Source organism: Sclerotinia sclerotiorum, genomic scaffold (assembly GCF_000146945.2).
Source record: "Sclerotinia sclerotiorum 1980 UF-70 scaffold_11 genomic scaffold, whole genome shotgun sequence".
Taxonomy (NCBI): Eukaryota; Fungi; Ascomycota; class Leotiomycetes; order Helotiales; family Sclerotiniaceae; genus Sclerotinia; species Sclerotinia sclerotiorum.
The window spans coordinates 292,961-316,959 of NW_001820825.1; the positions used below are offsets into that span (position 1 = coordinate 292,961).

General features: G+C 43.1%; 9 protein-coding genes across 9 annotated transcripts in view; 5 read left to right on the forward strand and 4 right to left on the reverse strand.

Annotated features, from left to right (window-relative positions):
- The window catches only part of SS1G_08237 (hypothetical protein), a gene marked incomplete at both ends in the record, with an annotated part of 1,288 nt that extends 1,172 nt beyond the window's left edge, over positions 1-116 (forward strand). Inside the window, one exon of the mRNA XM_001590447.1 lies at positions 42-116. Within this exon, the coding sequence (XP_001590497.1) occupies positions 42-116 (75 nt within the window). The remainder of the gene's footprint in view (positions 1-41) is intronic.
- Positions 117-296: 180 nt separating this feature from the next.
- SS1G_08238 (hypothetical protein) lies at positions 297-875 on the forward strand (the record flags this gene model as incomplete). Its single annotated transcript, XM_001590448.1, has 1 exon — positions 297-875. One exon carries the CDS (start codon positions 297-299, stop codon positions 873-875), a length of 579 nt encoding a protein of 192 aa, XP_001590498.1.
- Positions 876-1,413: 538 nt separating this feature from the next.
- Positions 1,414-2,157, reverse strand: SS1G_08239 (predicted protein; the record flags this gene model as incomplete). Its single annotated transcript, XM_001590449.1, has 3 exons — positions 1,414-1,454; positions 1,764-1,966; positions 2,111-2,157. The coding sequence occupies 3 exons, from the start codon at positions 2,155-2,157 to the stop codon at positions 1,414-1,416; spliced, it is 291 nt and encodes a 96-aa protein (XP_001590499.1).
- A 523-nt stretch (positions 2,158-2,680) lies between these two features.
- Positions 2,681-2,779, forward strand: SS1G_08240 (predicted protein; the record flags this gene model as incomplete). Its single annotated transcript, XM_001590450.1, has 1 exon — positions 2,681-2,779. The coding sequence occupies one exon, from the start codon at positions 2,681-2,683 to the stop codon at positions 2,777-2,779; it is 99 nt and encodes a 32-aa protein (XP_001590500.1).
- A 2,155-nt stretch (positions 2,780-4,934) lies between these two features.
- SS1G_08241 (hypothetical protein) lies at positions 4,935-5,616 on the reverse strand (the record flags this gene model as incomplete). Its single annotated transcript, XM_001590451.1, has 3 exons — positions 4,935-5,110; positions 5,321-5,397; positions 5,594-5,616. 3 exons carry the CDS (start codon positions 5,614-5,616, stop codon positions 4,935-4,937), a joined length of 276 nt encoding a protein of 91 aa, XP_001590501.1.
- Positions 5,617-6,353: 737 nt separating this feature from the next.
- SS1G_08242 (predicted protein) lies at positions 6,354-6,687 on the reverse strand (the record flags this gene model as incomplete). The annotated part of the gene is made up of 2 exons (XM_001590452.1): positions 6,354-6,499; positions 6,639-6,687. 2 exons carry the CDS (start codon positions 6,685-6,687, stop codon positions 6,354-6,356), a joined length of 195 nt encoding a protein of 64 aa, XP_001590502.1.
- A 1,560-nt stretch (positions 6,688-8,247) lies between these two features.
- On the forward strand, positions 8,248-10,251 carry SS1G_08243 (hypothetical protein; the record flags this gene model as incomplete). Its single annotated transcript, XM_001590453.1, has 2 exons — positions 8,248-8,456; positions 8,523-10,251. 2 exons carry the CDS (start codon positions 8,248-8,250, stop codon positions 10,249-10,251), a joined length of 1,938 nt encoding a protein of 645 aa, XP_001590503.1.
- Positions 10,252-13,490: 3,239 nt separating this feature from the next.
- Positions 13,491-19,017, reverse strand: SS1G_08244 (hypothetical protein; the record flags this gene model as incomplete). The annotated part of the gene is made up of 3 exons (XM_001590454.1): positions 13,491-13,897; positions 14,156-18,650; positions 18,706-19,017. The coding sequence occupies 3 exons, from the start codon at positions 19,015-19,017 to the stop codon at positions 13,491-13,493; spliced, it is 5,214 nt and encodes a 1,737-aa protein (XP_001590504.1).
- A 337-nt stretch (positions 19,018-19,354) lies between these two features.
- Positions 19,355-23,138, forward strand: SS1G_08245 (hypothetical protein; the record flags this gene model as incomplete). Its single annotated transcript, XM_001590455.1, has 3 exons — positions 19,355-19,471; positions 19,794-19,854; positions 19,906-23,138. The coding sequence occupies 3 exons, from the start codon at positions 19,355-19,357 to the stop codon at positions 23,136-23,138; spliced, it is 3,411 nt and encodes a 1,136-aa protein (XP_001590505.1).
- Positions 23,139-23,999: the final 861 nt, after the last annotated feature.

A 23,999-nucleotide genomic window follows, 5' to 3' on the forward strand; every position in this document is an offset into this window, starting at 1 on the left:
GGATTCTAGAAATTGGGGATAAATACTTGAAAGCGGCATAGGATTTGGAGGTAGTTGCTTTGGGAGGGATATTAAAGAGTTTGATGTTCTTAGCAGAGAAATTGGGGATTGCATGAAGTGGTGAGGTATTGGGATGGTGTTTTGCGGTTAATGAGTGGCAGAGACGGAGGTGGGTAGAGGGGATTGTGAGGGCTTTGGGGGGTGGTTTGAGGGGGAAGAAGATAGTGGTTTTGGGGTATGCTTTTAAGAGGGGAACAGGGGATGTGAGGGAGAGTTTGGCGGGGGAGGTGGTGAGAATGTTGATAGAGGAACGACCGGAATTTATTGTGGTTTGGGATGATGGGTGTGGGAGTGAGATACTGAGGGAGGAATTGAATGGGTTTGAGGGAGCAATAGTCGAAGAGAATTTGTACACTGCGTGTGAAGAGGCAGATGCAGTACTAATTTGTAGGGAACTAGAAACATCTCCTACAAACGCAACCTCGAAACTAGAAGATCCAAGACCATTTCCAAATCATCCATCAGAAATCGATTTATTAAATCTACGAAACTACATATCATCAACGTCTCATTCTAATTTAGAGAAAGACGATCCACTAGGAATATTATATCCCGAACCAACCTGCGAGGAAAATTGCCCGAAATGCAAGTGGAGCGAGCAAAGCGAGCAGAGGTATAATATGAAGATAAGATTACATACAAAAGAAGCGCAAACTATCGACTGGAAAAAAATTATCGTGGGAATGAAAGCTCCGAGGTGGATATTTGATGGGAGGGGGGTTCTTGATAAGACTGAGATGGAGAAGATGGGGAAGGATGTTGGGGTGGAGGTTAGGATTGTGCAGGTTGGGATGGTATGCGGATTTGATTCTTGAAATACTTTTTGGAGTTATGTAAGATTTATCTTATTTATTGTGTTTATGTTAACTTAGTGGGAATAGTGGAAGTGCGGATACTCTATGTGTATGGAAGATTGATTGTGTGGATTCAGAAATTATTGTAATCTTAGTTTTGAACTTTTGACAGGTAGTTTTACATCCTTATTTCGCTTCATGTCTATTTTCTTTTCTTTCATTGCTGGTTTTGTTTTGGGAAATCCACCAGTGGGTAATCTTTTATTTACGCTTAAAGTTAGCTTACTTGTAGACGGATAAATATGTCATTCTCTCCTAGTGTTCATCATGATATGTATGAGCTGCTCGATGATATCGATTATCTTAGACTTTTCTTTGTGTGCTATGGTCTTCTGGGCTTCTGGTTTCTCAAGGTGTTTACTTGGAAGATCTCGAGGCGGATGTTGGGCAGAGTGGGTATGAGGTGTAGTTTTTGCTATGTTATGATATGGATTGATATATTTGTATTCATATTCACATTGGCATTCATCTCAAGCTATATCGCCAAGCGAATTCAAAATCAAGGACTTCGGAGAGTAATGGCCTGATTGGATGGCATGGCTTTTTATTAGATGTTGGTTACCTGGGGTATCTATCTATGTATTGATCATGATATAGATATCGATATGATTCTTGAGTCTACCTAAATGATGCACTGTGCTCAGCTACTTGTTTCCCATCATGAAGGACTTTAATATCTTTCTATACTCCTGCCATGAACGATGGACTGTATAAATAGAGGTGTTAAGGGAATAGAAAAATTAAGATTATCACACCAATATATGAAGTGTGCGCTTTCAAGCTGCTTCAAAAATGAATTATGTGATGATCTTCTGTAAGCAAGTACTAGTATAGATCTACAGAATATACCTCGTTTATGTGTTTGGAGACCAGTTGCTCTCTGCGCTGGACTTGGATTGTTCATAATATCTTCTCTTGTCTTATTTATCACACTGATGACGTGTTCCGCTTTGGGTAGATAACCGTTTTCGCTTTCGTACGCGTGTATGATAGCGTTCGATGTGGTTGTAATTATCGTGACGCCAGCAATTTCTGTAACGGAAGCAGCGGCACTTTGATATAGAGTTAGAGTTTGAAAGTGTGATTGAAACGCCAGGAAAATTGGAAAGATGTCGGATGGAGGTTATATTTACGTGGGTATAGGCGGATTGGAAGGAAAGGGTGGGTTGCTTGTGAGCTTAGTTGGACGCGCTTACAATAGGATTAGAGAGTATGAAGGACTGGATCCGGATGGAGTAATCATTCATATAATAAAAAATCTCCGAATCCAAATAATCCACTTTAAATACTCGTAAAGAGTCAAACCAGTCACTTGACATTGCGTGTTAACTATCTAGTATCGAGTATGTACATGAATTTGGCAGGGACCATAGACCCGCCAAGGATCTTTCATTGTTATGAATAGTATTCTGGCATTCCATCACCAGTATAAAGAATTGCTCTTGAGAGGACCTTATATCCATAGAATATGCCATTATCAAGGATTCCACTTGCCAAGGTTTCCACCTTTTGAATGGTTTTATGCCATATAAATAAGCATTAACCGAGTATCAAGAATTCCTCTCGATAAAGATACTGCATCCATGAAACACAGCATTCCGCCGTCTGAAAGAATGGCATTGCGCCATCGATAAGAATCAATCTTGTGTAGTATGGTCTTTGGGTTAAAATCCTCCCATAACTGCGAGCCACTCCATCTCTTGGTGATGACATAGTTGTACTAAGATCAGCCATACTGTGTCTCATGCCCTCTTTCACTTCTTCAGATGGCATTGGTGTTCTCCGCTGAGGATCCATGTCTTGTCATTTTGTATTTTCGCCGTGTCTTGTATCCTTGCCCTCCATCGGCGGTTGCTGAAATATGAGATCGCGTCTTAGTACATGCGTTGATGAGGCGTGTAAAGTCTCTTGCATACCAACAAAACTTTTCTCATGGTAACTAGCGTATAATATGCCGAAGTTATGTCCACGGAATGCCGACGGTGCCCCTACAGTACAGTCGAGGCTATTTTCTACGAGATTCTGGGAAATTCTTGTATCGTGAGTGGTTGTAGAAGAGCTCGTATGATGAACGAAACTCATCATGGACCCTTGTTTTGTAGCTTTGGCTTGAAGAAGATATTATTTTAATCGTATGTAATACATCCTCGTAAAGGTTATGTTTGACTTGCGTCGAGGACGTGTCTTCTTCCATATTGTAATTTTTCAAAGGTGTTGTAAACTACAAGTCTCTCTTACTTTGAAAGCTTTTAGAACTTTTTCGTATGTTATTTGATACAAGCAGTCCACGTTGTCAGCTATTGACGGCTACTGATCTGCTTCAAGGACTCCTGCCACAATAGCACCGTGTGCATTTTATTATTTTTCTTAATCGATTGATACGTAGTTTCACGACATCTGAACGAAGAGTCAGCCGCTGAATACTCTCTCATTATTCTGGCTCTTTATAGCACAATACTTCGCAATAAACTAGGTAGCTTGATGTCAAAACCAGGTCATGTGATCTGAACTTTTCACTCTCAAAGCGATTTAAGCGTACAGAAGTACTGTTGCATTAACTACCATCGTAGAAAAGTTCAATATATCCCAATACTGCTTTCCCACATAGCAACAGATGTAACTTATCAAGTGATGCCAATGCACTAATCATGTGACTCATGAGTGGCCTTTTCGCGTTTGCAGAACGAGGTACTAGTACCATGAGTTCATACTCCGTGGACTTCCGTACTTTGAGGACCTTAAATTGCCATGGCGACTATCCATGCTAGGTTGATTGTAATAGCTGCCAAGTTGCAATTTGCAGCTGCGCAATGATGCAGAGTATACCGTGCAGAAGCTTATGACTTAATGGACCCCTAAATTTCAGAGTCATGGAGCGTTGGTGGGAATGAAACTGCAAATCTATCGACGCTGAGATACCATTGCTACACTTCCTCATCTGACCAAGGTTCTCGTGCTACGGAAGCTGGATATGTCATATGCTAGACTGGCTATCGAGGTGGTTTTCCTAGTTTGGCTTACATAATAATGCACAGACAGCTTCGAGACCTTGCAATCTCCCTCAAGTCCGCCAATCACCCACTCGATTTTTCTTTTTGCTTCTTCTCTTGAGTTTCAAGAACTTGTCATTTCATAAGGCTTCTAGTGACAGTAGAAGTACTCACTAGATGAACCCTAATTTCCACTTTAGAAAGTGTCAATTTCGAGTCCGTCGATTCTCCTGATCAGCTCTACTCCTCAAGGAAAGCTAAAACTTTGTCGGATGGATGAGCTCTGTTCAATTTCTATTTTCAACCATGTTTAGTTCATATGGTTAAAGAGAGTTTCCCCTCCTGATGAAACTCTTCATTCAAACTATCCGAGCACTCACACTTATGAGCAACCTATGTCCCGACGGGTTTAGTATCCCGAATAACATCTGAGCGTTCGTAAAACCCCTACCGGTAGATGAACTAATTTTCATCCTGCTATTGATAGACCCGTTCATCTGCGAATTTATCGTGAATTATCTCATCTTATCAACCGAAGATCCGGTAAAACATGGTTCTCGGCCTTCTAACGCAAAGTCATAGATCTTTTAAGATGCAAGACAATTTCACATAGGAGACTGGGTCCAAGCTATGATGTGAACTGCGCTGATATTAAGTTAAAGTCATTTCTCTTTTCCTCCCTCGCCGAGCAGGTAGCATTAGAATTACTTCATTGCTGGCTCAATAATTAACGATCCTCCAATATGCAACTTCCTTCGCCTCAAGTCCTATCTGCCCTTCCACAACCTAACTACATCGACCCGGTAACTAGAGGACCTGCACTTCTTATAATCACCGTTATTTTTCTTCCCGTTGTGTACATTGTGGTTGGCCTTCGGACCTTTACTCGGCTATATCTATCCAAACATTTTGGAGTTGATGATGTATTTCTATTAATCTCCGTCGTTCCAACTTCAGCATGCGCTATTCTTGCACTTCTCGCTCAGGAACGTTGGAAATGGAATCGTCATGTTTGGGATATCACACCAGATTATGCTGAGTTTGGACTTAAGTTGAACATGGTGTTAGAATGTTTATTTGGACTCGCTGTTGCACTCACAAAGATCTCTCTGCTCATCTTGGTAATGCGGGTCATGTCTAGAGGAACAGGTTTACTCAAAAATTTATCCATTGCGATGATTGCAATAGTGGCATGTGAAGCAATCGCTTTTGACGTGGTTATCATCAACAATTGCAGGTATGGTTACAATGACTGGATGATATCGAAACGTGCTAATATAACAATACCCCTGTGACAGACAACTGGAACGTAACCTACTCAGCTCAAATATGTGTCGACGAACTAGCTCTCTGACTTTCCAGCGCTGTAATCAATACTTGCACCGATTTCTTTGTTTTCTTTCTACCGATACCTACGGTATTTAGCCTTCCCATACCCTTCCGCCAACAATTTATGCTCTGTCTTCTCTTCGCTGCTGGCTTGGTTGTCTGTGCTGCGGGTGTTGTCAGAATATATTACATATACGCAGTATTTGCATCTTATGATAGAACTTGGTTTTCGTACCCATTATGGATATCCAGTGTATTGAATCTATTCATAGGGACAGTAAGACCCTCCTCACCTTAGCTCTGCTGTCTTCTCACTCCAGTTAATCTATGGTACTGACCTTGGTAACCCTAGATATGTACCGCACTACCGGCGACGAAGCCATTTTTCTGCAAATTTCTTCCATCTCTGTTCGGGCATTGGACGCGTCCTTCGGATGAAAGTTTATACAGATTATCAGATCACAATCCTACTACGATTAAAACACATCCATTTCAAGTAGAAACCAAACAACCCGAACAATCTTTCAGCATTGGGGATATAACGGATCCCATGGCTGAAACAATAGAAATAACTGATGATATGAAAAAATCCAGAAGGATGCTTCCGTTATCATATCTAAGTTTTCAATCGTCAAATCAGAGATCGTCATTTGGACAATCGTCTAATCCACCCTCGTATTATCATCGATCTTACCATACTTATGATACTCGAGATATGGATTTTGACGAAGCAAGCTTGAGCATGGGATCATACTTAAAACGAGGTTCAGCTCGCCTAACCCGGCAGTCGGATAGAACATATCAAACCCATCGAGCAAGTTCAAGTACTTTCATCACCGAAGAACGGGTATCGCCACGATCATCACGATTCGCCAGCAGTTTGATGGAGGTTCCATATAGTTTTAATCAAATTGGGAAAGCACACGAACCACATCCATCTGAAAGTCAAGACGTCTTGATACATACAACATGAGAAGATTGCCGAGTCATACATATTTGTTCGTGAGACAAAAAACGGCTCAGAATCTGGAATTCCTGCGGAGAATCTAGATTCTGCATCCTTCATCAACTCGGTGAGGAGATATCGCTCACGTGATGGACCCATTTAATACTAATCTCCTCACGATCCTTCGATTCGGCGCGTCCAAGGATATGAAAATATCCATGCGGGGTCGCAGTGCATTAGGAGCATTTGAACTGCATAAAATCGGTCAAGGTCAGATGTTGCGTTGTTTTCACGACAAACTCTTTTCTCTTTCACGCGAACTTGTCCACTTTAGTTGGGCAGGGAAAGGATCGAACAGTGTCGGTGAACGGAACTTGCGGGTGATGGGCGCAAATTATGAAGAAGTTTTTCAGGATTTTCATTCCAATGCCATGGCCACATGAGCTTGGAAAAATCCACCTGGTGCCTCCCGGCTGATGAGGTGTTCGAGTTGGCGAATGATGAACATCATGGGAAATGTGTTTATGTTATATCATCGCTCGTGATGGATGTGGGATTAGGTGGTGTTGGTGGTGTAATATCATGTACGAATATCAGATGATTTATGATCTGGATCTGTGTATCCCAGTTACGCTTCCAAGATTTTGCCGATAAGGATATTGATTAGATACTTGAATGTGGAAGCTTATATTTTTCTTGGATTCGTGTTCGTGGACCTTTGTCAAACTCCCAGGGCTCAAACTGCTTTTCTACTCCAATCCAATGCACCCCTGACAATCGGAGATAAAAAAAACTTCACTTCAACCCTTTCATGAACCGTGCAGCATCGGGGTAGAAGTTCGGTAAAGTATTTTGGTGGCTGTAAACTTTTGTAGCGGAACCACACAGCCCCTACGAACTCATTTCAGAGAAAAGCATCGACAGTGGGGATGGGATCTTTTATGGATTTCTCGATAATAAGACCGTACTCGATGCTTAGTCAAGTCGTCATCGCGAATTTTTATGCATGTTGGAAGCAGGGCAGGGCTTAGATAGCGACAGGAGGAGAACAGGTTCATTGATCCGAATACCATAACGTGGAAAGAGTGTATCATTTATTATACTCGGTGAGCTTTGGAAACCGGACTCTAAAGGACCTAAATCACTACAGTGCCGCGTTGCGCGCATGCTTTCCCTTACATGACTTGCTTTTCTTCCCAAACAAATATTTGGGGAAACTATTGATATTACCGATCTACATAGCTTTCGGATTTTTCAAATGAATGGCTCCAAACTTCCCAATACCCGCTTCATCTAAATGGCCCTCAAAGGCTATGAGGAAGGTCTTGGTTTAAATAGTTGTAAGTAGTCAGGTGCTCCATCATACCGTAGGTCGGCGTCAATCATTCTCCTCGTGTTGGATTCAAATGATCGACAGCTAAATGGGAGTGAAAAAAACCCAACAATTACACATCTCAATATGGAACAAAGTCTCAATTGCTATCTGCAGGCACTTCACCACATGCAATCATTATACATACTTCACAATTGGATGCACTTGATGTTCTTACCTTCTTTTACACTTTTTCCTTTCCAAAAATACGAAATACTTTCTCATAATAGGAGAGTATATGCACAAATCCAACCCAAGAGAACCTTTTACCGCTTCTTTCGCCCACCTTTCCGACCAGCCTTTTAAGAAGGAATTCAAATACCCACTACGCCAACCGCCGATTAAATTTCACGAAGAAAACGTATATCATCTTGAGAAAGTACTGCAATACATTCACCAGTCTCGGAATATATACATCGACAGTTTCGGTTTCGGCACATTACTCCAAGTCTACGAGCTATCCATACTTTTGACGTTAACGTTCCTGTGCGACCAATCTTTGTACGACATACGATATAAAACAACCTCGAAAGCATATACAGGATATCACGATAATGGTGTAAAACCACGCTGGTGATCATGTTGGAGGAATTTAGAAGTTGGAAGGAAAAGCCCGATCCATAAAATAAACGAAATTCCCCTCCATCCTCCCCTCCCCCTCAATTTCAGACGAAAGACCCAGATGCCATATTCCCAATGGCGCCTCTTCCAGTACTCATAGCAAGAAGCATGCTTCCAAATTCTCCCCGGAGTATTGGAGATAATACAAATCAAGGACAAAATATATCCGAGTCAGAAGGATACCTTTCCCAAAAACTTGCATTGACTTTTTCAACTGTCAGTGTTGCTTCTTCACTGCTAGCGTTTTATTGGTTCGTGAGAATGAGACGTTCATTCAGACATGAGTAAGGATAACCCACCCATCTACATCTACCCCTCCATTTATGTTCATGCACTGATAACCCGATTAGTCTTATCATGCTGTTAATTCAAAGTGATATGTTCAAAGCTTTATGGTTTATGGTCTTTCCAATCGTTGTCTTTCTACATGGTCCTGTAGCAGATAATTCTAAATTTTGTCAAATTAGTGGATTTTTTCTGGCTGTCGGTATTGAAGCTTCAGGTTCGATATACTATTCCGTGGGTATATCAACATTCATTAACTCGAGTACAGATATTTCAGTCCTGATGGTTGCCGTACATACCGCATTATATATTTTTAAACCTAAATCCTCGGCTGGTGAAGGGGGTCTCTATCCATATCGTAAGATCGCATACACCATTTGGATATTGTTTCCGTTATTAGCAGCATCTCTTGCTTTTGTTAATAATCGTGAAGCTTATGTTGCCCAAGGAACATACTGTTATTTACCAGTACGACCTTTTTGGTATCAACTGGCTTTGGGTTGGATTCCTCGCTACATTATTTTTGTCACAATTCTCACTGTATATGCTTCGATATATTACTATGTTCGATTTAGGTTCCGTGGATTTGAGAATACCCGTTCTCAAGATAGTTTTGATTCGACTGAAAGGACTCGACGAAGCCATGTACGAAGGAGTATACCGCCTCCACCTCTTTCTCTCAATGGACTTACCAATGAACCAAGACGCCCTGCCGCTATATATATTGCTGAAGGAAGGAAACGATCGGCATCAACTTTAAGTTCGATTGCAAATATGAGGAACCACGCTCACAAATTCATGTGGACCTCAGTGTTCCACTCTCATAATCGAGCTCACTCCACATCTCCTCCATCCGAGATTTCTACCGACTCATATGCTAGAGCCTCAACATCACAACCCATATCAGAGATGATGACTACAGCACTCCCCATGCCACAACAAACACACAATCCATTGCCCGCACCTCAGTTTCGAAGTACCTGGCGAGATAGTTTTTCCCGACGATTATCTTTCGACTCAAATATTTCCTTCTACGTACCACCAACTGTTCTTCAGCATCAAATTCAATCAGGAGAACGAGGATCCTTTTACGATATGCATCTTCCTAATCCTAATGGCCAAGGTTTCGCTGTATCAGAAATGATACGTACTCGGGAAAAAATCCGTCGCCAACTCCGTTTTCTCTTTATCTACCCTTTAGTTTACTTAGGAATGTGGCTCATACCATTTATCTTTCACATTCTTCAATTCAACGATCATTTCGCAGTTAATCCACCTTTTGCACTCAGTGCATTAAGCACAGTCTTTATTTGTGGACAGGGTGCAGTAGATTGTTGGTTATTTTCCACCCGAGAAAAACCATGGAAACATATCCCCGGAACCAGCGGGAGTTTTTTCGGGAGTTTAAAGTTTTGGATTATTTTTGTAGGGAAAGGGAAGGAGAGACAGGGACATGGACCAGGAAAGACGAGAAACGAAATGGCTAGGGAGGCGAGACAGGCATATAAGAGAAGAGATGAGGAGCTTGCGCAGAGGAGATTCGAGGCGCAGGCGAGTAATGGGTTGACGGTGGATAGAGGGAGAAGTGCCAGGAGTTGGTGGGATGTTGAGGGGGCAGATGGATTAGGAACTATTGGATTCGTGGCCGGAGTAACGGCCATGTCGCCTGTGCAGGAGGAATTTTCAATTTCCATGGAGGAACTCGAACAAGTGAGATTGTCATCGGAAGAGAATCGAGAAAAGAGCAAAACGCCTGATACGAACATCGAGGATTCCAGAAATAACGAGAAATGAAAGAATATTGATGGATGGATGGATGGAAGACTGGGAAACAGCCGGTATATGATTAATTAATGACGGTACATATCTTACATCGGTATAGGCGGGCATATGAGCATTAGATAGCATACATATATATATGGGCACAGCATATGGGCATGGCATGGCATGGTATATGGGAAGGCGGGCATAGTCACGGGCATACATCCTGGCGTTCAAAAAACAAAACTGGGCATTTGGAAGGAGTTTTGGGGATTATTGCATATGTATAAGCAAAGCGAGCATTGGGTACGGCGCGGATTATCGTCCGGTGAGTCTACGGACCCGGCTTATTGGGGATATAGGATGGATGGCGTTTAGGTTGTTTGTTTATGCTTGTAATTTTATTTATATGAGAATTGAAGTGAAATATTATATATTCTTATTCTTGTTCTTTTATTAATGTATATATATTTTGAATACTATGAAATTTAAGAACATTGATTAGCCCCGTGCACTATTTCCATGTCCTTTCTTTTAAGTTCCCATGCTTTGTTTTCCGTAAAGAAGGAATATTAAAGTAATGTATATTACTATCAGAGTAAAATTTCACACAATGAGCGGTAACGCACGACTCGGAAAAGCGGAGAAGGAGAGACTTAAAGGTTAAATACAATATTAGCAAGTAGGCTATGAAGAAGAAGAGAAATACCAGTCCTTCAGGAGAATCCCCCTGTTGTTGTCGGCAGTACGTTGTTACGAGGTTTGCCGTCTAGATCACGTGGAAGTTCTCTAGGCTCTCGAGGTGGTTTATAACTAGGCGTCAAGCAAGGACTTAAGTAATGACAATGATGCAATTCGTAACTAATAGTAGAGTATACTAAATGATTGATCTTGAGCACGAAGCTCTATAAAAAGGTGGTCCAAAAGAGGGGTGGTCCAAAAGTAGGGTACTAGACTTAATTCTTCATTCTCATGGTCATTGCAATTGACAAGTGCGGTGCGGGGACAGCTTGAAGAATCACTAAATTAAAGTCCATAGAATAGTAATGTATTATAAACTCCATATTTATGAGCTATAAAAGACATTCCCATGCAATCATCACAGCCGTACCTATCAATCTAACAATATTAGACATATTGCCAGCCCTACTCACTCACCCACTACCACCCCCTTATCTCTCAATTTCCCTCTGAATCATGACCTCGGTCTCGAGTTTCTCCTTCAAAATTCTGCCCATATCCTGTTGACGATTCATCCTCCATAGAACATTAAGATGCACCGAAACTCTCTTTAGAGCTGCTTCCTTGTCTGAATGTGAGACGCGATGAAATAGCACCATCTACATCCCTGGTAATCAAGTCCGACGAAGACAAACCCACTCCCAATCTATCAAACCGAGCATCACGGCTTTGCATGAGATATCTGTTTTGGCGTCGATCCGGTGGACGAGAGCGACTGCGATTCCTATTGTCTGTACACTTCCAACAATTCGATCTCCTGGAACGATGATACCCCATTCTTTTCATTCCACGAGGAATCCCTCATCACATTTTCGTAAAGAAAGCTCTTCTTCCAATACATAATGTAGGTTTTCTTCTTGATACCTTTTTGCGAACTCCACGGACCAAGGGCGAGACGGCTCTTCATTAGCCTGCTCAGCGCGGTCAAGTTCAAGCTGCCACAACTATTCTGTGCGAAAATCCTTCGGAAATCTCAGGGGTGAACCATTATCCCTGCATTGGAGTAGTAAATGCCGAAGCTCACCGTTATTAAACTTGACTTTTGGATCGGTTCATTGTATAAACGTATGCTGCGCCGTGTTGCATAGTGGACATCCATCGATATGACCAGACTGCGTCACTAGGCCCATGCACTTCTTCAAAATATGCCCAGTCAGCCACAATTGCCGCATCTGCGTTCACACAATTGTTGTTCATTTCTCTCCTGCTGCATGGTATCTCTTGATTTTGCATCGGCGAGTTGGACTGTTATTTATTTTGTGGAAATTGATCAACTGGAGGTGGCGGGGCTTCCCGATTTTGAGAAGCCGCCTTGAACAGACAGGGCTCCAAATCCAGAAAAACTGAAGACGGAACTCCCCCTTGCATAGCAAGATTCCGAGCAGGCACTTTGGACTGCTAGCGCTCCTAGAATTGATCAGCTAATGATGATTGAAATTCTCTTTGCATAGCAGAATTCTGCTAGTTTTCAGTCAGCGTAGTCTGCGCTCGTAACTGAGCCTGCAAATTCAAAATTTGCACCTCCATTTGGTACTGCCAATTTTGGCTCGATGATCTATTAGATCCATTATTTTTGTGGTTACTTTCTCTTCTGTCTCCTCTTCCTCCTCTGCCAGGATCACGCCGGTTGTTGTTGTAACCACACACCTTTTTTTGATAAGTGATGTATGTTTTTGGGAGCTGAAAGGGGTGGAGAATTACGCGATAAAATCAGATCAGAAACAGAATGTGGACAATGGACATTGAAAAAACATGCTATTCCTTTTTGGGTTAGGGTTGATGTGATTGAAATTTTCCAGCTGGGCATCGGCCAACCTAATGGGTATGGAGTACCTGGGAGTGAAGTTTGTGAGTGAAGTTTGTGAGTGAAGTTTGTGAGTGAAGTTTGTGAGTGAAGTTTGTGAGTGAAGTTTGTGAGTGAAGTTTGTGAGTGAAGTTTGTGAGTGAAGTTTGTGAGTGAGTTTAGAGCGAAGTTGGGAGTTGGAAGTTAGAAGTTGGGAGTAAGGTATTGAAAGTAAAGCGAAGTGTGATTCTTGTTTCCTCTTTATCATTCATTCTCCTCCATCCATTTTATCTACCAATGGGTACTCGCCTCTTTCCCCATCCTTAATCTGTTTGAGCTTCTGCCATACTTATCCTACAACCGTTGTCCAAATTTTCTATACGCATTGTTCTTGGTTCCTTGAAACAATGATCATTTCTGACGAGCTTAATGTTTATTTTCTTCGACCTCATTATCCACAGACTTTTTCATCGACCCATTGTAGTTCCAATGCTGACTTTCTACAAACGCTTCCCCCCAGTTCTGGCACATAGTGGATGATGATGGCGCCGGGGTCTGGGTACTGATAGATAGTGCTATTTGCCAGTTCCATAGATCTTTCTATTTACGCAGCAAGTGACCTTTAAATTCTAAATTGGTATGCCCGCGACTCCAATAACATGCGTATACCCCTGATGAGCGGATGTCCTAAAACCCCATGATTTCCAGCGGACAGTTTATAGTATCAACCTATTATTTTTCAAACACATTAACCTTCAGCTATACTCCCCCTCGGACTTTCCTGCCTCGACGTATCACTCGCATTAGTCCCAATACTCATTTGCACACTGGGTCTTCTCCCAAGAATCGGCAAACTACTCCCTATTCCTGGGACCCGCTCCAACCTCATCGGTGTCGGACTGCTATCCCTGCCATCCCTCGCCAAAATCCCCGGCGGTAGTCCTAATGTCGGGATATTCGAATCAAGATACATAGCAGGGTATGAGCTTCTTAGAGTTGGTGGCGTCGCATGAGGTGGTGTCACTTTTTCAAAAACTTCTTTATAAAAAAGTTCCAACTTCCAGCTATCGTGACAGAATTCTTCTAGTTCAGCTTTGATGATGTCGGGATTAATGCTACAAGTGGTAGCTAATTTTGAATTGGGGAGAGAAGGACCTAGTACATCAGCTGTCGCCCGTAAAGGAGGAGAGAGGGGGTGAGTCGCACGGAGAAGAGGAGAAGGGGCATGGGCCGCGCGTAGGATTGGTGATTGAAATGGACTAGATATGCCTGCGGCAATGCCGGCATTGTTCGCTATTGGACTCGGTCCCACCCGAGTGACGCCGGTATGATCCACTTTCATATATTTGTCTGACTCTCTAGCTGATGCCGTCCTATTATTGTACAGTCGATTCGCTAAAAGAAGAAAATTACCTTCATCCGTAATTTGAGCAAGTAAAACCCCGGATCTATGAATGTACTGGGTATAGGTATAATCAGGTCGTCCCCATGAATATGTCACATCAACATTGCTTGGAAAGTTCTTCGCTGCCTCAATATCAAGAACGAAATTAAATTTTTTCATGATCGCTTTTTGGTAATAATGTCGATTAGACTGGGCAGTTTGTACTTGCGGGGTGAATGAATTGACATCAAAGTATGTTTGTGGCTGTTGATCCGGAGGCTGCAATGATAATTCGATCAAGTAAGGGCTCCTGAATGGATGAACTGAAGCAATAGAACATGCCTCGCCAATTGGTGCTTCGACTAGTCGTAGGCCGTGTTGTTCTGCAGTTGTTGCCCACGTGTGTATGGCATCTTCAATCAACTTAGCTGTAACATTGAGCCAATCAATCCGAATGTGGTAACAATTGTCAGGATTATGAAGACGATCATAGTGAAGATTGATAAGTTCGGGACGATAAGAACGTTTTCGATGGTCGACATCATACTTCATAACTTTACTTAGAGAGACCTTGGGTCTTTTCCCACCATTTGTTGTTGGGGTTTGCACACCTGAATCATTTGAACTATCGTCTTGCGTGGAGCTAGATCTCGCTCTATCTGGCCGTGGAGAGTCTTTAGGCATGACATCTGACATCGGTGTCGAAGGCACAGAATTTTCACGTCTTCGAGAACCGAACCAACCACTACGACTATCTGGTCGCTGTTTAGCAAATTCTCCAGTAACTTGATAGAAGTATTGTCCATCCCTGAAAGGATGACGTTTTTCAACATGGACAAATATTCCTGCATCTCTATCTCTGTCTTTGCCAAGATCCTTCTCTCTCAGCCTATGAGTCTCATCGACCATAAGCAAGTTGCCTAACTCAACCGCTTGATCACGATCTTCAATGTCCTCGAAGTTCTCAAGCAACCAGGTCGTCATATCCGAGCCAATGAAACAGTTGTAATGAAGGCGAAAGTGCCATCTTCTATTCTGCATGCGAACACCACCCTTTTCGACAGGTGCTTGAATAGCTTCCGCCAAGGCGGCAACATCAAGCTTTGATTTTCGAAAACGATCCGTTTCTAGTAACTGCCCACGTCTGCTGGTATTTTCACTACTCTCAACGAGAGGTAAAGTTTCGAGTTCTGCGCTAACAACAACGGATGGATCCTCAGTCTTGTACACGATATCGAGAGGATTGGAATCTTTTATTTTCCTAGAAGCAAGACTCTGGAAACGTCTCTCTGAAGATGGAACATATCTGTGGCTTTGCCACATTTGAGTGAGCTTCCTGATACCTTCTAGCCGGACTTCCTCCTCATTGTCCTCACCTCTCATATTGTCACGTCGTGATTGAGTTGGGCGCGCCACAGGAATCAGCACAAACCTTGCACGCCAGAATCGGAGATGTTCGGTCATGTCGTCTTCGAAACCCGCAATGAAGGAATCTACGTAATTCCAATTATATTCATCCTTCGACCGCCCTAATGTCATTCTGCGAGATACGTAGGTATCACTCAGAGTTGTCTGAATTGCCGGATAGTACCCGGATGGATCCAAAGTTCCTGGGCTAGGTGTAGTCAAAGCTGTTGGTTTCCGGACAAACATATTAACTTCAACCTCGGTACCATTCACGCATGATAATTGGTGAATTATGTTGCCCATTGACATGAATACGCTGGCTCCATCTTCGGCGATACGATCACGGTCAAACACATTCGCGATCTTCAACGATTTTTGTCCAAATGCCTCAGCTACAGCTGGACCAATAACGATCTGAAAACCCTGGGAAAGTCGTAAGCTGATTAGCTCTCTCAGAAAGTCTTCCCTATTGTTCGGGTCCTCGCTGAGCTCATCCTCGAAATTTTGTGAGATATTGTATGGCTTTTGTTGATATTCAGTTTCGAGTTGAAACTTTGTTGGAAATGATTCAGTCGTCAATGGGACAGATGCAGGGGAACAGAGGGATTTCCACTTCATTGTTCTAGTGCGGATTGGCTTAGGGAAAACATGTTGCCATCTTCTGTAGACGGTTTTCCCCATTGCATCAGTATCTGTGGGATTGGAGGGATTCAGCACACTGAGCCATGGCGATAAGGCAGTAGTTGGAGATAAAGTAGATGGTAATTCCGGAACAGCGTTTGCTAGCAATTTCGAATTCCAGAGTTTTTGATTGTCATTGGTTCTCTGCAGCTGCAAATTCCTGTCTTCATCTTCATCACCCCTGCTCCCTTCGTAGAAAGAGCTCAAGACGGATCTAGATTTGAACTGGTTTGTTGAATCTAGAGACTGAAGTGCGCTTTTGATGGTCATGGGGCGTATCGAAGGACTCTTCTCTGCCTCCAGCTCAATTGTTCGTTTGCTTTCGATGGAACTGCTATCAGACCTCATCTTTGACCTTTCACTATTCGAAGATGGCGGTCGGTCTTGGTTTACTGGAGCGTTAAGCAGATGGTTTGTCATAGTAAAAGTAGATTTCTTCCTTGAATCAGATTCTTTCGACGTAGTAGAAACTGGTTTCGCGGCACTGGCATTCTCGGTGTGTAATTCAGCTGCGACACCCTTAGGCGCGGCGATGCCAAACCCATACTTGCCAAGGCTAATTTGTCGATTCAATTTTGTGGGCCGTACAGCTGGTGCTTTTGTTGCAGGCATGGCATTACTTACACTGCTCTTACGTGGTAGCACAGGATCATTTCTCTGCAAGCTTTGTTTCTCCTTGTCAAGCTTTTCTCCAGCGAGCATGTTCGTGCTTCTTGGATTTGGACTATCATCGGTGAAAGAGGTACCAAATAATTTAGAATCATTTGGAAAAACCTTGCGCACAGTTTCCTCACTTCCTGGTTTGAAAGGTGAACTCGAACTTTTCTGTTGCGGCCCATTGAAAATTTCCATTATTTCAGAATGGTTAACGTCGTATGCATCAAGTGCCCTCACGAATTTCTTTTCGGCTTGGGTAGCATGTCGATCAAGTATAGGTTTTGACGGCCCATTAACAAATTCCGAGAGACTGAACTGCAGCTTCACGCGTTCCCAAGCATAAGGATGTTTCTTTAGACCGGCAGATTCACGTAATTCTTGAATTACCATTTGAGGGAAGACTGCATCTAGCTGTAAAGGCGGAACAGCAATCTCAGTCATCGCATTCTCCATGACACTTGCCATTTCCATTTCGTACATCTTACAACGTATTGCAAAATCGCTAGAGGATTCGGCTATTCGCTTTTTGAAGAAGCTCGAATCAGCTAGAGGATGAGTAGATAGGAGATCTTGGGATGCCCCAGTCCAAAAAGATACATCAATCCAGTGCGGTATTGCATAGCTCCACTCACTAGGGTCATGTCGATTATTGAACGATGGGTTTTGAAAAGCTCTATCACGAACCTTAGGCGGCGAAAGCGATTCATTTAGGGATGAATAACTTCCAAAAATAGGAGCTGTCTGACGCGGAGTGCTGTCCTCGCTGCGGAGAGCTTTGAAATGTAATGCCTCTTGAAATGGAGCATATCTAGGATTTCTGTATCGAAAAAGAGGCACAGAGTGCAGTGGCATTTTTGGGAGACAAACTAGGTCAATCCCGATGCCGTTACCAATGAGACTTTCAGTGGTTTTTCGGAGAGTTTCATAATCTACTTCAAAGAGCCCAGCACAGGGAGTTACAACGACGATGGATATTCCAGTCCTAACAAGGTCTCGATCAATATAATCATGTGCGAATTGGGTCGATGCGAGATCGATTGCTTCGAGAACATTTCCATGCATGGCAAGCGATGGCTCGGCCTCGATGCGTGTTCCAAGAGTGCCTTTATTTGTGGCTGAGAACGGCGCCCCAGAGGCTGTGACTAACTCAATCCGATGCATAGAGATATCTTTTCGAAAGAATTTAAACTCGCGCTTCAACTGATAGAGAATCGTTGTCCATTCTCCGCTGGCCATCTCACTGACTACAACTCGATAAAAATCCTTATATGGCTTCTTATTACCATCAGTCTGCACGCCCGTATGGTAAGCGGTGTCGTGGGATGATCTTGCTAATTCTGAAGCCAATCCAGTGTCGTACTCGACTCTTGTAAATAAGACTATGCTGACTAAATGCTTCACTTTGAGCTGTACCCATTTTTTGAACAATGCTGGTAGAAAGCCATTCACCACTTTGTTGAACATTATTTCTCCTGAGCCTTCGGAGTCAAAATCCCACATCTCCCTTGACATCTGAATGAAAAGCACATAACGCGCCGACTCGCTCCGGAAAATTGGTTTGGTGGTTGCCGAGAAGAAGGCAGACTCCACCTTTCGACCACCAATGTAAACAGAAGTAACTTGTGCCTTGATGGTACCCATGAACAAAATCTTTTGTCCCTTGTAGACGGCCTTGTCCACCATTTCGCCCACAGTCAATCTCCACATGTCTGATCGAGCAAGGTATTGATCTTTGAACGACATCTCCACATGGGACGCAGAACTGGTAGCTGAATCGGCCTGTGGACCATCATTATTAGTAGTGAATTTGGGGCGAAATGTTTGTAGAACGTACTGTGCATAGTAGTACATTTGAACGATGCTTCAAATTGAATAAATCAGCGATTGGTTTAGCAAGGGATACCTCCAACGAGGGCTGTTTCAACTTCAGCTCCTTTGGCATATCTTTTGCAAGGAACAAATAACGTTTACCAAAGCCCGCTTCATGCTTAGAGCCTTTCCAACGATGTTCATGGCTAGCTTGGTTCGAAATGTAACTTCCAAACCGTCCGGTAGCTGTTGCGCTATCAATATCTGGTTTATTTAAAGCTAATTTTTCTTGAAAGTCGCGGAATCCAGAGTCTATCTTGAGGGCTACGATAGCCATGAGCTCCCCTGCCTCGACATCTGGGAACAAGTCCAGGTTTAGAACAACTTCGTCTTTCGAGAAAGTCTCATCGTGTGTCCAAAGGTTGCAGCGCCTCTCGACAGGAAGCTTAACAGGTGTTGAGTCGGGCTGAATGGTTCCTGTGCTCGAGCACGAGGTGACTGGTCTGCTTGTAAACGCAGTCCCATTCTCAGAGCTGCCATTGCTAACCTGGCGGAGGTGAGAGACTCGTTGGTTCCCGCGTCGCGGGATCAGTGGGAAAAGTGTTGACATTTGAAGACATTAGCTAGTTTGGCTCAATAAAAGCCAATTACCAGATCGGTATTATTTGTAGACCATGGCTGTCTGGCTCAAGCTCGAATGTGCAAAGCATCAAATCATCAATACTATCAATGTTATCAATGTTATCAATGTTAAAGCTATTCCTTGGAAGTGCGAGGATTGTAAAGTTGGGGTGTAGATTTATTGTGACTTGGTAAGGTTCCATTAGAGCCACCCTTTCAAGAGCGCCTTAAATGTTTCGGTGATTATTTCTACCGATTATCAAAATTTCGATAAGGCTGTCAAGAAAATTATTCTTGAGAACGAAAAGGATTGTCCAGACCGCGGACGATGCAATCGACAATTGAACTTACCAATCATAAATTTCAAGCATATAAACATTGAGAATGAGCAAAAGATCTTCTCAGGTCGTTGCAGATGGAGACCAAGCATACCAGAAGCGCCAAAGGATATCTACCGTTACCAAAACTACTTATACCTCCGTTGATATACAGTCTGCAAGGCAATTGAAGCAGACTCTAGCTTTTGATCAAGACTCGGGTCGTTCAAAACATGGTATGCAACGCTTTGATATCTCGCAGTTGCATCTTGCTAACAGCAATACAGGCATACAATCTTTGAAAGCCTTTCTCGACAGCTTCTCTGTAGAAGACGCCGATAACTCAGCCCGAGTTATCATTCTTAAAGAATACCTCGAATCGCAAAAGCCCGCCGATGATGAGGAAAAATCTGCTGTCTTCCTGTCTGATATTATGCAGACATGGAGCTTCGCATCGCAGGCAAACGATGAATCTCTTCTCTCCGCTGTTCCAGCTGTATTAGCACTGCTTTTGAAGACTTTATCTAATATACTGGAGATGGCTGAGCATGGATTGAGGTTAGGTAGAACGATACTTCAGAAGCGTCAACTAGAACTGATTGCACGGGGTCTTACTTCGAATAAGAGCAAAGAGCACGTAATTTCCCCAGTTCTGCGACTCCTTCGAGAATTATCGATCTACGATGGAGGAGCCTTGGCGAAGCAGGTTTTCCGATCAAGAGACTACACTTTCAAGACCCTAGCACGAAATCTCAGCTTAAAATACACGGGAGATGCAGTTGAAGATCGCAGGAAACCTTCCGTCCGGACCAATGCGCTTCGATTCCTTCTTTCTATCATAAAGTTCCTTCCCACGGATGCGAAACGCGAACTGCTCAATCAAAGGGACATTGTTATGGGCTTGACGAGAGATATAAGAGACGATCCTCCCTTTGTAATACGTGACATATTGGAGACTTTGAAATCTAGTGTTTTACTGGACGATGCTCTACCGAGAGACGCCAAATCGAAAATTGTGAATGCAACTTCTCTCGGACGGATAGCAGCACTGTATGTCTATGACCAAGAGGATGAAGAAGTCGAAAAAGGGAAGAAAGCGGTAGACGGGATAGCACATGACTTTCTCATGCTCGCGTGCACATCCTCAAATCTAGGTGTTCTCAACCGTCAAAATGGATTCTATCCTAGAGGAGTCGATGCTGACGAAGGTCACGGTGTCGACGCAGACGTTGGCCATATTGACCTAGGACTAGATAGTATTGAGTGGATGGAGCGCTTCACAGAAAAGGTTCCAGTGCGCAACACCATACTATCTGAATTTATCCAAAATCTCCGGCCTTGGTCGAGCTTGAAACAGAGCGAGCTATTACTGTCCATTCTCGAATCTGCTCCTGAGCTTATTGCAAGTTACTTTTTTACTAAAAAATCCTTTTCACTCGATCCTAAACTCACCGCGACCTGGATTGGATACTCGGCCTTCGTCTTTTCTACTCTGCAACTTCCGATTCCTAAATATTTTGGGCACCAAGAACGGTATGCGAGACTGCCGCCACCTTCTTCTATTGTTCTAGAGAGTATATTGCCTCAGCCATTGACACAGAAGGTATTCACACGTTGTCTAAATCAACAACATAATCTAATTGCCTTTTTTGCTATACAAATTCTTTCAGCTGCATTCAACAAAATACGTGGAATTTTGAAAATGTATGAAGAAGCGGCGGCTGCATCATCATCGATATGGACTCAGGCTGCTGAGAGGTTGACGGATGAGTTTTGCCAACGTGTTCCTTCAATCAAGGATGTAATCAACACGTTTCGGAAGTTGTCAGATACGGAGTTGATGCAAAGAGAAGCAATTACTAAATTGTTAGTTCTGTATTATGAAGTGGTACCACGTGTTGCTTTGGACGCCAAATTTGACGTATCAGAAACTCTCACGAAGGCATTGCAAGCTATCGAGAGGACTGGGTTATCTAAAGAAGATCGTGCATTGCGAATTATGGAATTGGAAAACTTGTTTCAATTCTCCCATTTTTCACCAGGAATGCGTTGGTTCGTCAAAGCGGAGGGACTCTCAGTTTCTCCGTTCATGGCCATGCTGAAATTGTCCGCAGAAGCACCTTCTGGAGTGCCTTTGCTCAAGCTAAGATCCGTCCTTAGCTCAGTTGTCCAAGAAAACCAAATCTTTCAAACTGAGACCACAGTCTCGGCGCTTGACACATTTATCGCCAGACTGAAGGATGTTCAAGGCACACCTAACGACAAAGCGATCTATGAATTCTTAGATGACTGCGTCTCAAGATGTGCTGCGAAGCCAATCAAGTATATATTTTCTCTTGAAGAACTTACTTCAAACCCCCGCGACACCGAAAAAGAGCAATCTGCTATAAGTTTATTACTACTTTCTGTTGCAGAACAGTGGCCATTTCTTGTCAAAACTGGAACAGATGCTCTCAAAGATGTAGCTGATTTCATCGCACGATTTCTGGCAGCATCGATAAAGATTGGCGAGGACAAAAGGACCATAAAATCCATCACAAAAGCTATGGTCGACGAGACGCCAGAGAAATCATCAGCCCGAAAGATTTTGGATAAATCTCGAAAATTGGTCGACGAAATAGAAATTCCGCAGCCACCGCGAACAGCCACTGGGAAGCTCGGTGCTGAAACCACTGAGGGTGCAGTTTCGGTAAAAGAGAAAAATGAAGTAGATGCCATGATGCTAGAGGTATTGCCGGAGGAAGACTATAATGCCTTGGTGAAATGGGTGACGAAGGATGTAGAGGAAGTTATCGAAGGTGGTCATGCTGCGGCACTAATTATGCTTCTGTCGTCGGAACATTTCAGTGTTCGTAAAGAGTGTTTAACCAATATATCAAAGATTGCGGCCAAACTCAAGGAATCTTCATTCGAAGAAAAGGAACAAGTCTGGCTTCTCCTTTGTGAGCTAGTAGAGACATCGAAGAAGGTCATAAATGGAGAGCCACTTCCCACCATCATTTCATCTTTTGCATCGCACTCCGTGGCTGTACTATGCGATCCTCTGCACTGTCTTTACCCTAAAATCAACAAGTTTCTTGCTCAGGGACCAACCTGGCAAATTGACAAGATACCTTTGATGTACAAGGTTCTCGAGGAGTCGCCGAGTCTCGATGATCACCACTACTCTGAGGTCTCTTGGCTTCTTGATTTTATGCTTGTTGGTCTTCGAACGCCAATGGATATGGGTATATTCCGAAAACGTAGAGTTTTTGAGAAGTTATTCTCGTTATACAACAATCCATATATCGCACAAGGGCTACAAGAAAAAATTCTCAAGCTATTGTTTCGTGCAACCACGATTGAAGGAGGAAGTACCACACTTATTACCAGGTTTAGTAGCATGACTTGGGTAGAGGTGCAGGTTGCCTTAGGGGGAGGTACGCCTTTGAAGGTGTTAATGCAAAGAATCATTGACTCAAGTGATACGCAAAGAATTGAAGGCTGGAAGAAGGGGGAGAAGGCGCAAAGTGCTGAATAGTCAGGAGAGCAATGCAAGTTAGCAAGTACCTAGTAAGGATGGATGTGACTGGAGATACCCTAAATATTGAATCTTATCTTATGATGCTTTTCATTTCCAACGTGCCAAACATTGCTTACCTAGTCGTACGACACAACTGCTAGGAGATAACACTAAATTCAGATATCATAAGCTTCCATATCAACTTAAAACCTTGACACCTCGAGAGCACGAAATCTATATGATCAAGCTTGTTTCCAAGGTGATTTTGCAATATAATTAAGTTGTAAGGCCGATATCTAGCATCATGCTACCTATCGTTATGAACCGCCACGTGATGACTGGCGAATGGCCCCTCCTTTTATATAGGGGAGCCTGCGCCGCACCGAGGCTGAAGAACGCTAAGACAGGCGGAACCTGCCTTTGTGGCACATCAACACTTCCAACGACTTGCAACGAGCAAACGGAAGACCTTAAATCTCAACTTCAAACAGTCAAAACAAATGACATAAAGTTAAATTACTCACACAAAAGAACCGGAAACAAGAACAGTAATTCAGGCAGATCTATTGCGCATACTTATTGAAAGAGCCAAAACCTTCCTGGAAAGTCTCATTTCAAACCCCTCCTCGCCGTACCAAACAAATCACCACAACCCCTACCTCAACTTTTCTCTCACAAACTACAAAATTAAAACAATCACGACCATAGAGCTTTGCGCCTACCTGGGTAGATGCGCTAAGCTCGTCTGTCAAGCCTTTGTGCTCACACTTACATCCTACAGCCTCCAATATAAAACATAGAACAAGTCCACACCTGCCCACAACCAACAAACTCTACAACATCGCCGGAAGCTAGATATTCGCAACCGAGTCAACAACC